Here is a 15,787-nt window from a genome sequence, read left to right on the forward strand (position 1 = left end):
ACTTTTAGGAACCTTTTTTTCATTAGGATACTTTTAGGAACCTTTTTGGATATTTTTTTCTAATCATCACCCCCAAACCCCAGTGAAATTTTAATACCACAGATAGGCTGTATATCTGTTTATGTATGTGGGTCCCTGGAGGACCTCCCTCCCCTGAGACCCAATTTTTGCCCCTTGAGGGTGATTGTGTCCCTGCTGAAAATTCATATTCTATGTGTATGTGTATACATATACATATTTATATAACAAAGGGCCAGCACATACTTTCCACTTTCTTCATCATATTTCCTGCATTGTCTCAAGTCCCACAATAATCAAGTATTACTTTTACTAGGGAAAAAAGAATAGCCTTTTTTTTCTGTGTGTGTATGTATATGGATGTGTATGTGTGTGTTTTAGTAATGCCACAGGAGTAAAACCACACACTTAAACTCAAATGAAAAAAAGGAAAGAAGAATGTAAAAAGGACTTTGAGAATGAATGCAAAGCAGGAGAAATGGTTTTGACTACAGCCATTCACAGCTGCTCTGATATATTCCAACCCACCTAGACCGCCAGGCTCCCGATAGAGATGAGGCGCACTATAGCTAATATTTTCTTGTTTTCTTGTCACGCCCATGAGATACTCTTGGGAACAGAACTGAAACCCAAACAGACGGTCTGATCAACACCACCGTGGGTACGTCAGAGAAGACCAAGGAGAAACCTCCCTTCAACCCAAGGCCCACCAGGGTGCAGGTGCTTGAAAACTCACAGGAACCAACGCTTTTGAAAGATTCAGATCTGTTCAGAAAGACCTGTGACTTCTGAACCTCTGTTTCATCCCATTAAGAAGAAATAAAGGTAGACTTAAGACTGACAAGTTGGCCACAAAGAACCATGCCGAGCAGGACGACAGGGGAGAAGGAGAGAAGAAACCAGACATGAAACAGACAATTGAAACCCCAATGAGCCGAGTAATTCTGGAAGTGCCTTTGGCTACATTCCACAGGATAAAGGGCTGGTTTCCCAAACCTCCCCACCTACTCCCTGACGGGGTTCATTCTGGAATCAAAGCTGTCCAGAGTGCGAAGAGCCCCCAGAGTAAGAAAAAACAAGTATAAACATCTGACACAAGTTCACAAAACAATACTAATACCCAGCCTTGCCACATGCGACGTATTCCAATATAACCCAGTCTAGGCTAGACTACTGCACTTTTTTGATGCTGGTCACAGTCCATGGAAATGACACCGCCATCCACTAATGGGTCATGACCACAGATTAAAAAACATGAATGTACTCCAGCCCCTTTGCTGTACAGATGAGAAAGCTAAGACTCGGAGAGGTTAAATTCAAGGTTGCAAGCCTATTTCCTGGCAGAACCAGGACAAGCTCAGACCAAGCAAATGCTGGCTGTTGTTACTGGAGCTCAATTCAGCGAATGTCTCTCTATAAACTCTTCCGTAATGTCCCTGGTTAGAATTCACCTCTGCCCCTCTTCCCCCTGCCCACACAGCCCAGGGTACCATAGTCTCTGTCTTGGATTTTTTCTAACACACAAAGGTCAGATGCTGTAATGTCCTTGTGGACCTGCTGGTGTGGTCCCAGGCCAAGCGGTCACACTGCATCGTCCACATCACAGAAGTGACCACTCGGCTGCTCTCCTCCACTGCTTCCTTGCCATGAATCTTGCCAGCATCCCCTAAGGAGAGCCAGGAAAGTACCTTCCTTGAGGAAGAGTTGAGCTTGCTCAGCTGGACAGAAGAACCCCAACAGGCAAAGCTGAATTTGGCCCAGATCCTGTTGTACAATTTCCAAAAAAAAAAATGGAGGTGGTTGAGTCAATTAAGAAGACTGAGGAAGTGGGTGAGTCAGCCCTATCCAGACAAAATAAATACCTCAGGGGTTTGGGGAAAGACTCACATTTAAAGTGTGGTGCTGGTAAAAAAAAAAAAAAAACAGACACATAGACCAACGGAACAGAATTGAGAGCCCAGAAATAAACCCACACGTATACAGTCAACTAATATTTGGCAAGGGAGCCAAGAATACTCATTGGAGAAAGGACAGTCTCTTCAATAAATGGTTTTGGGAAAACTAGATATTCACATGCAAAAGAAGGAAATTGGACCCCTATCTTACAGCACTCACAAAAATTAACTCGAAATGAATTAAAGACTTAAATGTAAGACCTGAGGGGCCGGCCCGGTGGCGCAGGGGTTAAGTGCGCACGTTGTGCTTTGGTGGCCCAGGGTTCCGGTTCAGATCCCGGGAGCGGACATGGCACTGCTTGGCAAGCCATGCTGTAGTAGACATATAAAGTAGAGGAAGATGGGCACAGATGTTAGCTCAGGGCCAGTCTTCCTCAGAAAAAAAGAGGAGAATTGGCAGCAGTTAGCTCAGGGCTAATCTTACCAAAAAAAAGTAAGACCTGAAACTGTAAAACTCCTAGAAGAAAACACAGGGGAAAAGTTCTTTGACATCAGTCTTGGCAATAATTTTTTGGTTATGACAGCAAAAGCACCAGCAATAAAAGCAAAATCAACAAGTGGAACCACATCAGACTAGAAAGCTTCTGCGCAGCAAAAGAAAGAAGCAATAAGATGAAAAACAACCTACAGAATGAGAGAAAAGATTTGCAAACCATATACCTGATAAGGAATTCATATTCAAAATATATAAGGAACTCATATAATTCAATAGCAAAAAAGTAAACAATCTGATTTTAAAACGGGCAGAGGGATTGAATAGATGTTTTTCCAAGGAAGATATGCAAATGGCCAACAGGTATATGAAGATGCTCAATATCTCTAATCATGAGGGAAATGCAAATCAAAACCACAGTGAAATATCACCTCATACCTATTAGAACGGCTATTATCAAAAAGACAGGAGATAAGTGTTGGCAAGGATATGGAGAAAATGGAATACCTGTATACTGTTGGTGGGAATGTAACTGGAAAATCCACTATAGAAAACAGTACGGAGGTTCCTCAAAAAATTAAAAATAGAACTACCACACGATCCAGCAATTCCTCTTCTGGGTGTATCCAAAGGAGATGAAATCACCATGTTGAAGAGGTGTGTGCATCCCCATGTTCATTGTAGCATCATTCACAACAGTCAAGACATGGAAGCAACCTAAATATCCATCAATGGATGAATGGATAAAGAAAATGTGGTATATACATACAATGGAATATTATTCAGCCACAAAAAATAAAGAAATCCTGCCATTTGCAAGAGCATGGATGGACCTTGAGAGCATTATACTAAGAGAAACGTCAGACAAAGAAAAATAAATACTACATGGGCTCACTTATACGTGGAATCTAAAAACCTCAAACCCCTAGAAACAGAGAATAGAATGGTGGCTGCCAGGGATGGGGGGCGTGGGGGAAATGGGGAGACGTTGGTCAAGGGGTACAAAATTCCAGTTACAAGATGAGTAAGTTCGGAGCTCTAATGTACAACACAGTGACTGCAACAATACTGAATTGTGTACTTGCAAGTTGCTAAGAGAGTAAATCTTAAATGTTCTCACCACAAAAAAAAAAAAAGGTAATTATGTGAGGTGATGGATATGTTAACCAACCTTATTGTAATCATTTTGCAATACCTATGTGTATTAAATCATCACAATTTACACCTTAAACGTACACACCGTTATATGTCAATTACTTCTCAATAAAGCTGGAAAAAACAAACCAAGGGCAGCCTCTCTCACTTTGCCCCCACCTTGTAGGTTTAAAGGTTACGTGTCCCTGGACCCAGGCTCTGCCTTCTGGTCAAGTTCCAGCTCACTGTGTGGTCAGCACAGGGAGGCAGGAGGGAGACACACAGGTCGGGGAAACCATGGCCAGCAGACCCCAGACGCCTCTCCCACCTTCCACCTCAGCAGCTCGTGTTCCTAGCCTTTCTGTGGACCTCGCCCACATCCTTACCTTGAGGTCTCAGGAGTCCCCCAGGCTCTCTGGCTCTGAGCCAGCCCTGGATAAATGCCCGAGTCAAAGGCGAACAGGCACAGCTGGGGGCAGGGCTCTGGACGTCCTTTATTGAGGCCTTTGCAAGGTCACAAGAAGCCACAGTGAAGGCCAGGTTCTGCCAGAGCCTCTGCACTTCATGTTTCCTACAGAAGCCTGGGCCACCCTGCCTGCCTTTGGCTCACTCCAGGACGCCCTGAGGGGTCTCTGACCGGCCTCAGCCCTCAGATGGGCCCTCACACACTGAACATGCAACGGAACTCTCCCCTCTGCTCCCCACATCATAGCTGCAGGGCTTGCAGAATGGGGGTCCAGGCATCTCCCACACATGGGCCCCAAATTTAGACTCTTTACTGGATCTCCTAATCAGATCATACATAATCATTTTATCTTCTATGCCTAAACACAATTTTGTTAAATGTAAAATTTAAAACATGCTACCCACTTCTGTGACCCTGTTTAGCCTTTCTTCCATTTTTAATACACTGACAACCTCAAAAGGATGCAAGGAACCCAGGCGACAGTCAGCCTCTGAGGGGCCCTGCAGAGAGCTACCCCACCTCTCTCAATAGCCAGCCTGGGGCCACAGACGCTATGTCACCCTCTGCTGGCAGTGAGATCCCTCCAACCAGAGCCAGGCACACACTGCACCCACCTTCATGATTTTCTCCCCTGGGTGGCTGTGCCCCGTCCCCCTAAACTTCTCTATGGCATCCTTTGCTCTGATAGTCCATTTCTCCACTCCCTGAGCCACCTCCCACCCCAAGCAGACCTGGACACGCCTCTTCGTTCCAAGCACTGAGCAGGTCCCATGCGCAGGGTGGGTCCAGAGTGGCGTTCTCCAGTACAATAGCCACTCGGCCACATGGAGCCATTCCACTCTTGGAACGTGGCCAGTCCAAACTGAGATGAGCAGTAGGTATAAAATGTACACTGGATTTGGAACGCTTAGAATGCAAAATATTTCCATAACAACACTTTACATTACTTCTAGGTTGAAATGATAACATTTTGATATATTGGGCTAAATGATACATATTATGAAAATTAACATCACTTGTTTCTTTTCACTCTTTTAATGTGGCTGCTAGAAAACGTAAGGTTGCATATGTAGCTCACAGCCTATTTCTAGGGACAGCAGTAGGCTTGACTCTGTAGGGCTAGCAAATTTTTCCCTTAAAGGGTCAGAGGGTAAATATTTTTGGTTTTGCGGGCCATACTCAACCCGGCCATCAGAGCAGGAAAGCAGCCACAGACAATACATACAGGAAGGAAGGTGGCTGTGTTGCAATAAATTCAGATTTGGCCCTAGGCTAGAGTTTGCAGACCCCTACTTTAGAGTGTTACTATAAAAAAGGATCATTTCTGGAAAATTCCATTCTATTCATTTTCTCACAGGCCCTCAGGGAAAAACCACCTTCCATTCAACTGGAGGCGGGAAACACAAGTGGATTCAGGGCTCCCTGACTGGGAGGCTCCCGGGGCATCAAGGCAGCCCCTGGCAGCCCTGGGCTCAGCTGCCCCAGGGCACCCCCCAACCACACTCACTTGGGCGTGTGGGCCTCGTCTATGCGGTGACCCAGCTGGAACTCGTGGGACTTGCTCCGATGCAGGGCCGTGAAACCCGGGATCAAGTGGATGAGCTTTCGGGAAGAGGGCGGTGGGGTCCCCGGCGGCTTCAGCTTGTTCTTCCTCCTCATGGGCGGCGTGCCTGGCGGGGTCACGGTGGTGACGATATTGGGGGTGCGCGGTGGGGTGCGGACCGCATGCCTTTGCCTGGGCGACGGGGGCAGGGAACGGTGGCCCGACTCCAGTGGCGGTGGCGGGCACAGGCCCGGGTAGGCGTCCACGGTGAGCCTGTCCACGTGCGTGTACACCGGGGCCCCGGGGGTGGGGCTGGCGTGACAGTAGTGCTGGACACACTTGGACTGGACCCTGGGGCTCTGGGAGAGGTGGGTGCGGATCCACGGGGTCGGCTCCGGGGGGCACACGGGATTGTTCTCCTTCCCCGTCTCTGTAGTGGGCCACTGGATGGTCCAGTCTTGTTTGGAGAGGTTGCCTCCTGAGTTGGAACAAAGAAGCAGAGAGACAACGGATAAGCCATGAGAATGCCAGGCAAGTTACACTATACATACATTATGACATATGCGCATTACACTGTACACATGCCACACCGTGCACGTTACGGCGTATGCGCATTACACCATATACACACTACACTGTATGCAGGTTACAGCATATACACATTTACATAAATCCAACCACACCCACTTGGCCACTTCAAAAAGAGAATGAAATCCCTTTGTTGACCCTCTCACCATAACCCCCATTCAAGATTGCCCCAGGATCGGGGAGCCCACAACCCAAATGTCCCCAAAAGCAAAGTTAATTCTTGCCTTTTGAGCTCCCAAGGTTCCTAGTTCCAGCAATTTCAAGGTGATTGACAGGATTCTCAAGGATAAACTTCCCCTTACACAGTATTTTAATACCTAACCCCATATGAGATACATGAATTCCGTGGAGGCCAAGCTCACCCCCCGTCACTCCCTGACTGCTTATTCAGCCACTGCACATTTCTTCCGGATAGACCATCACTGTGTGTTCGGCCATGCCTTCATTCAACAAGCACTTTCTGAATGTGCCAGGCTCTGTGCTTGGAAAACATGCAAGAGACCACACACAGGCCAGGCCCAGGTCCCCTGGACTTACGCTCTGCCAAAGGAGAGACAGGAAAGATGAGAAATCTCACTCATGAAAGGATTTCAGGGGGCTGTCAGTGCTGGGAGGGAAACGCACAGAGAAGAGTACTGGCCACGGTGAGCGTAAACAGCGGTACGTGCAACCACGGAATGCTACTCAGGCACCAAAGGAACCAACCTCCGATGCGCGCAACAACCAGGTGTCGCTGCAGAGAATTATGCTGAGCAAAAAAACCAATCCCAAGAGGCTAATGTATGACTCCATTTACGCACCATTTTTGAAATGACAACATGTTAGAAAAGGAGGATGGCTGGGTGGTTGCCAGGGGTCAGGGACGGAGGACAGACGCAGGAGGGAGGTAGGAGTGGCTATGAAAGGACAACACAAGAGATGCATACAGTGCTGGAACCGTCCAGTGCCTTCACTGTGGGGGTGGACACGTGAACCCACTCAGGTGATAAAACTGCACAGAACTAAACACACACACACATAAGTTTTGCAAAAACTTACTTTTTTGTAAAAAACTTATTTTCTGCAAAAAAAAAAAATTTGGAAAAACACATACTTCTGCAAAAAGTTATAATTGTGGGCCAGCCCCAGTGGCCTAGTGGTTAAGTTCAGCACACTCTGCTTCAGTGGCCCAGGCTCAGGTCCCAGGTGTGGACCTACACCACTTGTCAGCCATGCTGTGGCGGCAACCCACATACAAAACAGAGGAAGATCGGTACAGATGTTAGCTCAGGCAGAAAGAGGAAGATTGGCAACAGATGTTCACTCACGGCCAATTTTCCCCACCAAAAAAAAAAAAAAAGCTACCATTGGGAGAAACTGAGCAAACTGTACAGGGGATCATTATGGGCTGAATGTTTATGTCTCCCCAAAATCCCTATGTTGAAATCCTAACCCCAGCTGACGGTATTAGGAGGCATCCGGAAGTGATTAGGTTGAGGTGAGGTCATGAGTGTGGGGCCCCCATAATGGGACTAGTGCCCTTCTAGGCAGATAAAGAGACACGAGAGCTCCAAGGGAAGGCCGTGTGAGGCCCCGAAGGGGCTGTCTACAAGCCAGGAGGAGGGCCCTCAACAAGAACCTAATCTGCTGGCACCTTGATCTTGGACTTCCAGTCTCCAGAACTGTAAGAAATAAATGCCTGTCATTTAAGCCGCCCAGCCTGTGGGATTTGTTCCAGTGGCCCAGGCTAGGACAGGCTCTCCCTGTATTACTTCTCACAACTGCATGTGAAGCTGCAATGAGCCCAATAAAACTCTGAACTGAAAAAATTACAAATGAAAGAGTTGGAGGGGGTTTCCTTAGGTAGAGCGGTCAGCCCTCTAAGGAAGTGACATTCAAGCTGGCATCTGAGGACAAGGAGGGGCTCGCCATGCCAAGAGCCAAAGAAAGAGTGTGGCAGGTGTGGGGAGAGGGGAGGGGACTCAAGAACCATGCACAGAGGTAGGAAGGGGCTTTTGTTTGAAGTTACACATCAGTTTATTAGAAAAAAATGGAGACATTGACAAAATCCCCACTGTCATGAATGCAGGTTGAGGTTTTCAGCCCTGATCAAAGCTGAGTCAAAAAATAAAAATTAAAAATCCAACGGTGCATCACCGTTTCTCACTCACATGCCAGTTGGAATTTGGTCTTCACGAATAGACTCCCAAGCCGCAGCGTGCAGCCTTTCTTCCGTGCTAACAGACGTAAAAGAGTAAGGGTCAAGTCATACTGCATGTACAGGTTTCAAAACCAGCTAAATTAGGGCAGTCACTGTCCGAGGTCCCTTTTCTGGGTGCCTTCTCAAAGGCAGTATATGGTGCCAATGGGGTGAGTGGCTCAAGAAGAAGCTGAAAGGACAGGTGAGGGACAGACCCCCAGGCCCATGGTCCAAGGTTCAGTGTAGGTTTCCTACCAAGTTCATAGAGAAGCCGTTGAAGGGTTTTTTCCCCCAATGCCCCTGTACGTAGTCGTATATCCCAGATGTAAGTCCTTCTAGCTCTTCTGTGTGCGATGTCTCCAAAGCACGGCTTGATGAGCGGTGGTAGGTCTGCACCCAGGATCCAAACCGGTGAAACCCAGGCACCCAAAGTGGAGCGTGTGAACTTAACCAGTCAGCACAGGGCTGGCCCTGGAGGGCTTTGATCTAAAGTTCATTTCTCAAACATCACTGGGGCTGCCCCTGGGACAAGGAGAGCAGGGCTCCAGACAAGAGACGATGCTGGCTCCCACTTGGGTGGTGGCAGCAAAGATGGAGAGAAGTCAGCAGGGTGTCAATGGATGAAAAAGCAGAACCCGGCAGAAGGCGACTGAGTTGGCCCTCCTGTCATGGGCCAAGAAAGGAGATTTGGGGCAGAAATAAATTCCAACTCATGGCCGACTAGCAATAACAATGATACTTACCATAACGACCATAACGAGAGCTAATTTATAGAGCATTGGACAGCTGACAAAGTGCTTTCATGAACACTGACTCATTGCCCCATTTTTAATTAAAACAACTCATTTTGTTATTACATATCCATTATAGAAAAATTAGAAAATTCAGATAAGGAAAGGCAATGTCATTCTACAACGTAGCCATCATCCCTATTAGCGTTTGGCTGTGGGGCTGCCAGATGGTTTGCTCTGCATTTTTTCTTTAAGAAATGCCATAGGATCTTATTTAACGGCTTGTCATCTGCTTTCTTCATTTGTTAGACTGGGACTCTTTCACATTTTTCTTAATCTTTGTAACTCTGTGTGCAAAGGGCCATTTGATCTCCACTTTGCAGAGAAGGAAATGGATGTGAAGAGATGAAAACGTGCCCAAGGTCACAACAGAGATGGGAACTGGCAGCTGGAATTCAAACCTAGAACGTCGGCCACCTAAACACCAGGGCACAGAGGCAACTGTGATGGAGAGCTGGGACCTGCATTTACTGAAGACCCTGGACCATGATAGTCAGCCAAATGGGAATAGAAGCCGGAGCAAGGGCTCATCTCTGACGAGTCTCCATTTTCCCAGACTTTGCCAGAACATTCTATCAAAGTCACCATCCTATGGTGTCTATTCTCAAATACTTACACATACACATTAACCCAGTGACTAAGAGAGCCAACTCTGGAATCAGATGACTTGGCTCTATTCTGGCTCCCCCGCTTACTGGCTGTGTGACCTTGGGCACTCATCTAACCTCTCTGAGTCTTAGCTTTATCACCTGTGAAATGTGGCAATAATAGGACCTACTTCAGAGGAATATTATGAGGATCAAATGCAATAACACAGTGATGTGCTGAACACAGTACCTGGCACACAGTGGGCGCTCCATAAATGTTAGCTACCCTTATTGTAATTCTCAACAGAATGGTAATATGGCGCCACCTTCCATTTAAAGAGCGTAGACTTGTGCTGAGAGCTGTTCACGCAGCAGATGCCATCATCACTCTGTGTACCTCTAGGAAGCTGATGTCCAGAGAGGCTGAATAGCTCTGAGAGCCGGCACCAGACAGAGAGTCAAGCCCAGATCAGCTTCTCCATCTCCAGCAAGCTCTGGACTGATGTATTTGCTGAGGGAATACAAACTCATTGTCAAAGTAAAACATGCTTAAGAACATAAATCTATTCTTTAAGTCGTCTTAACCAGACACTGCACTCCGAGACCACAGAGAAGCCTTCTGGGCATTATCACTATGGCTCTTGCCCTCCCTGAGTGAAATGGAAAGAATCTGGTATTGAGACTGAGAGAGATCTGGCTTAGAACTCCAGTTCCACCACTGACCAGCTCTGTGACCTTGGGCAAGTTACGTGACCTCTCTGAGCCTCAGTGTTGGGGTTTGTAAAATGAGAATGATCGTGGCTTCCTTGGAGGGTGCCATGAGGGCTGAATGCATTCAATCACTCATCCAAGTATTTCACAAATATCTGAACGCTTCTCATGCACCAGGCACTGTTCTAGGCACTGGGATACAGCGATGAATAAAAGAGACCAAAGTCCCTGTCCTTGGAGGGCTCATGTTCTCAGTGGGGAAACGAAAGAAAAACAGAAGAACATATAAATGACATATAATATATTACGGGTGAAATTTCATCTATAGTCTCTTATCTATGATGTATCAGTGACAATAAGTGCCATGGAGGAAAAGAAAGCTGGGCATGTGTACCAAAAAAGAGTGCTGGGGGGCTACTTCAGTCAGAAAAGGATGAGGAGGTGACAGTGGTCACCTGAGCAAATATCAGAGTGAAGCAAGGAGCAAGTTAATGAGACCAACTGAGTCAAGCCATCAGCACAGAGCCTGGGCCACCACAATGATGCAGACAACAGGCAGGTAATCGAGGACGACGAAGATATCAATTCTAGATGCCTGAGCCTCATCCAATTTGCTCCCCAGACATTCGCTGTGCCAGCCCCTGGGGTTGGGTGTCTGTCTTTCTCCTGCTCTCAAGGTGCTCAGTCTGGAGGGAAGACTGACAATGAAATAGCACTTACTGTAATTCCACTCCCAGGTAGAGATGCAAAGGAAATGAGAGCAGGCACTTAAATTTGTGCGTGAACGCTTGTAGCAGCACTAGTCACAACAGCCAAAAGGCGGAAACAACCCAAACGTCCCTTGATTGAGAAATGGAGAAACAAAATGCAGTATGTCCACGCGATGGAATATTATTCAGCCATAAAAAGGGATGAAGTGCTGACACATGCTACAATTTGGATGAACCTCAAAAACATGATGCTATGTCAACAAATCCAGGCACAAAAAGTCACATAGTGTATGATTCCATTTATATGAAGTGCCTGGAATAAGGAAAGCTATAGAAACAGAAAGCAGACTAGTGGTTGTCAGGGGCCAGGGGGAGGAGGGGATGGGAGCAACTGCTTAATGGGTACAGGATTTCCTTTTGGGGTGATAAAAAGGTCTTGGAAGTTGATAGAGGCGTGTTTGCACAACATAGTGAATGCACTGAACACCACGGAAATGTTCACTTTAAAATAGTTAACTGTATCTTCTGTGAGTTTCACCTCCATTAAATAAACAAATAAGTACTCATGATACAGAACAGGGAATCCGATGTCAGAGAAGGAGCAGGTGTGTGAGAGCAGAGGAGGGGAACCGGCTTTCCGTGGAGGCGTGGGGAGAGGCGTCCTGGAGGAGGCGACGCCGAAGCCCAGACCTGGAGGATGAAGGAGCTTCCCGGGACTTTGGAGAACAGCAAGTAGCTCAGTGTGGCTGGAGCTATTCTGAGGGAGGAAGAAATTCGAGCCAAGGCTGGAAAGAAGGGAAAGGAGGACCATCCAGGAATTTGCTGTCTGAAGACGAAGGGGATGCTGAGAGGCAGGGGTCAACATGACAGATCCCCCGCGACTGGCCTCCTGCAGAGTTCCTGGAAACCCACGGCAGCCGAGGACTCACGGCCATCAGACCCCATAACGGGTGAGGTAGAAGCTCTGGTCCGCCCCATCACGCACCTGTAGACTCAAGGCTTGGACCCCAGCCCCATGGTCATGCCAAGGCAGGGGCTGGCTCTCCCCCAACCACAGATGACAATGGGATGGAAGTCAAGTTCCTGCCTGGCCACACCGCTATATCCACAAGGCTTGGACCCCATGCCAAGGCAGGGGCTGGCTCTCCCAATGGACAAATATTGGGAAGTGGTTTGGGGCTGGAGACCAAAGTTCTGCCCATCATATCGCTGTCCTATCCCAGCCCCTGATCACACCAGTGGAGGGACTGGTGCATCCCTGATCGTGTGGCTTAAAAACCACATAGCACCATGGGTGGGGTCCATTTGCCACCAAGTCCTACTGGACCCCAGGGTGCCGGCCCAGAGTAGGCCCACCTGCTCCCCTTCCTGTCCCCTTGTGATTAAAGTTGTCCCAGAGACCCTGGCACATAGGCTGTGTGGACATCTGTTCTTGCTGCTCCACAGGACCCACTGTGTGTAGGGGAGCGACACAATCAGACAGGCAATGTAGAAAGATGTATCTGAGGATACACACAGCGTGGAGAAAGGATGGGACAGGTCAAGGGCAGCAGCAGGAGCCCAGGCTGAGGGTTGGAGCACAACCCAGGGTTGTGGTAGCAGAGATGGACAGAAGTGGATCGATTAGATATAAGGCAGGAGGAAAAAATAGCTAATGTTTATTGAGAACTTACTATGTACCTGACACCATTGCGCCAAGTAATTTACTTGTATCAAATTATAGAGCCACACAACAATCCTACAAAGTACACAAAAATTACTCTATTTTATAGATGAGGAAACTGAGGCACAGAAAGGTTAAGTGACTTGCTCAAGGCCACACAGCAGGAAAGAAGGACAGCGGGGGTTTGAGTCTGCACCCTAAGGCATGATGCTAAACCAAGATTGACGTCCTGGTTTCCTGCCGGGGTCATACGGTGGCTGGTGGGAAACTCAGCGTAGAGGAGGCGGGGAGCTGGGCCACACAGGCTGAGTCTGAGGTTCCTGCAGGACATCCTGGCAGAGATGCCCGGGATGCAGGAGGATGTCAGCTGCTCCTCCCTCTCTCCCGGAATCCTGGGACTCCTCTTCGGAAGAAGTTATTTTTCTAGCCAGCTTGTTGGTCGGAGATTAAAACTTCCGGAATCTATCCGAGAGCGTCAGGCTCATCTTAGGTTTGTTTTTTCACAAAGGCATGACCTGCTTTAATCACGGTGACCTTCTGTCTCCTCTCCCTTCTGACCCCTGACTCTCCAGAGCAGACATCATGGCCCTCAAGTTCAGGTCAGGAGGTGGGGTAACACGCACATACCCACTCCCGGCTCCCTCAGAACAACGAGGGGCTCCTCCGCATTTGAAGACCCGCTTTCTGAATTGAAAGGACAAGAATTCATTCTGAGTAAACATCAAGCAAGGAAGTAGGGGTTTTATGACGCACCGAACACCCGAACTTTGCACCGTGATGCTTAGAAATTAACTTGTCCCTACCTTTCCTCACTGTGACTCAGTTTCTCCACCTGTAAAAGGGGGTAAACATCAGAGCTTCCCCTAGGATTGTGCTGAGGATGAAATAAAGCCGTGCAAGTAAAGCGTTTAGCGTCATCTCTGGCACACAGTCAGTGTCGCATCGATGTTAACGTAAAATGGGAGTAAAACCTCCTGTTAGGTGGTGCCGTGAGGATTAAATAAAATAAGCAATTGGCTTGCGTTCAGGGCCTATATCCCTGACCTTGACCTTGCCAGGTGCTATCCCCCTACAGAAAGCAAACCCATCGCATCAAAAGCCACTGAGTCCTATTGCGGTTGAATTGTGTCCCCTAAAAAGATGTGCCGAAATCCTCACCCCCAGTGTCTGTGAATGTGACCTTATTTATAAATAGGGTCTTTGCAGATGTAATCAAGTTAAGACGAGGTCATACTGGATTAGAGTGGGCCCTAAATCCAATGACTGGTGTCCTTATAAGAAGAGGAGAGCACACGCAGAGGAGAATGCCATGCGAAGACGGAGGCAGACGTTAGAGTGATGCAGCCACAAGCCAAGGAACGCTGAGCATCGCCAGCCACCTGCAGAAGCAAGAGAGAGGCCTGGAAGAGACTCTCCCCTCAAGCCTTCTCGACTCTGACTAAACATAGCCCTGCCCGCATCTTGATTTTAGATTTCAAGCCCCCAGAACTGTGAGGAAATACATTTCCACTGTTGTAACCACCGAGTTTGTGGTGGCTTTGTCACAGCAGCCCTTGGAGAGTAACAGAGCCCTTAACCAGGAGTCAAGGACATTTGCTGAAGACAGACAGGGGAGTTATGACACAAAGTCACCACTTGGAGGTATAGTACCTGCCAGACCCAGCGAGGCAGCCAGCACTATCTCACCTGCCCAGTAAGGCGGGCGTTACTGATTCATTTCATAAACGAGTCCTGGATGAGTGACAGGACTGGGCCAACATCCCACAGTTGGTAGTAATCTACACCCTCACTCTTCTGCCTTTATCACACAGCATCCCGCAGGTGAGCTGTGACCCACTGCCCCCATAGCCTACGGCTCCTCCACACACACACACACACACACGGCCCTCCACCGGGTTCAGGAAGCACTGAGCTGCCCCAAGAACCCCTGTTTTAAAGTTGTTTCAAAGTCTGAGAGATGAAAAGAGAGGAAGGAAAGCTTTGCCCCCTCCCCAATTCCCTCCTCCATCCAATGCTCTTCCTCTCCACCCCTACGTTTCACAATCAGAAGTGTGGGGATGAAGAAGCAAAAAGTCTCATTTCATTATCCAAACTGCCAACTGCTCAGTTGACGGGGATTGGATTTCTCTCTGCCGAAGCTTCAGAAGTGTTTCACTGACGGGCTGTCTTACGGCAACTCTTCCCTCTCTCTTTTGATCCTCTTTTTAATAAAGTCTGAGGGAAAAAGGTAATTTTTCATTTTAAATAGGGAAGGCGTGGTACCAAGGTGCTCTGGGGGTTATTAATCATAGCCCTTGCTATCTTGTCATCCGTTTCTGGAAAATCATTTTATTTCAAGTCTTGAAATGGGTGGGGAGAAGGGAATAGGTTTTAAGAATCGAAAGGTCTGAGGATTGATTAAAGACATTTCAAGGTGTAAGGCTTTTTCTTGTGACATTCTCTGATAAGGGACAAAGAGAAATAAAAGCCATTCTCAAAGGCGAAAACGATTTCAGAAAGTCTAGGCAAGTGTCTCACTTCTTTGTCCCTTCCCATTAAAACTGTATAAACAGGCAAATGTGTGGCTTAGAATTTGTCTGAATTTCCGAGCCAGCATCAGAACACAGACATGCTTCAGCCCCTCAGGGGCACAACCGGCAGAGTCTCCTATTCCAGAATCATCCCTGCTTGTAACTTCTCTGACTATTTCAAAGCACTTGTTAGTTTCATCCTCATAACTTTGCGGAAGGAAACAGAACTTTTAGGCACTGGTTGAATCTATCAGACTGAAGTCATTGGTGGAACAAAAATTAGGTTTTACTTTAATCCTCATAACTTTGCAGCAAGAAGCAGAACTTTCAGATGCTGGTTGAAAATATTTGACTGGAGTCAGTGGTAAAGCAAAAAGTAAAATAGTAACAAAAACAATTACTGTTAACACTAACAACATTTACTATTTATTGAGCAGTTACTATGTGCTAGATAGCCTTCTAAATATTTTATATGCATCACTTCACAACATCCTCACAT

At 47.4% G+C, this 15,787-nt stretch overlaps 1 protein-coding gene across 2 annotated transcripts in view; it reads right to left on the reverse strand.

Annotated features, from left to right (window-relative positions):
* KSR2 (kinase suppressor of ras 2) overlaps positions 1–15,787 on the reverse strand; it is a 383,972-nt gene that overhangs the window by 237,060 nt on the left and 131,125 nt on the right. For both annotated transcript variants that reach the window (XM_046640610.1, XM_046640609.1), the window contains exon 4: positions 5,514–6,027. In XM_046640610.1, the coding sequence (XP_046496566.1) occupies positions 5,514–6,027 (514 nt within the window). The remainder of the gene's footprint in view (positions 1–5,513; positions 6,028–15,787) is intronic.

Source organism: Equus quagga, chromosome 15 (genome assembly GCF_021613505.1).
Source record: "Equus quagga isolate Etosha38 chromosome 15, UCLA_HA_Equagga_1.0, whole genome shotgun sequence".
In the NCBI taxonomy this organism is placed as follows: domain Eukaryota; kingdom Metazoa; phylum Chordata; class Mammalia; order Perissodactyla; family Equidae; genus Equus; species Equus quagga.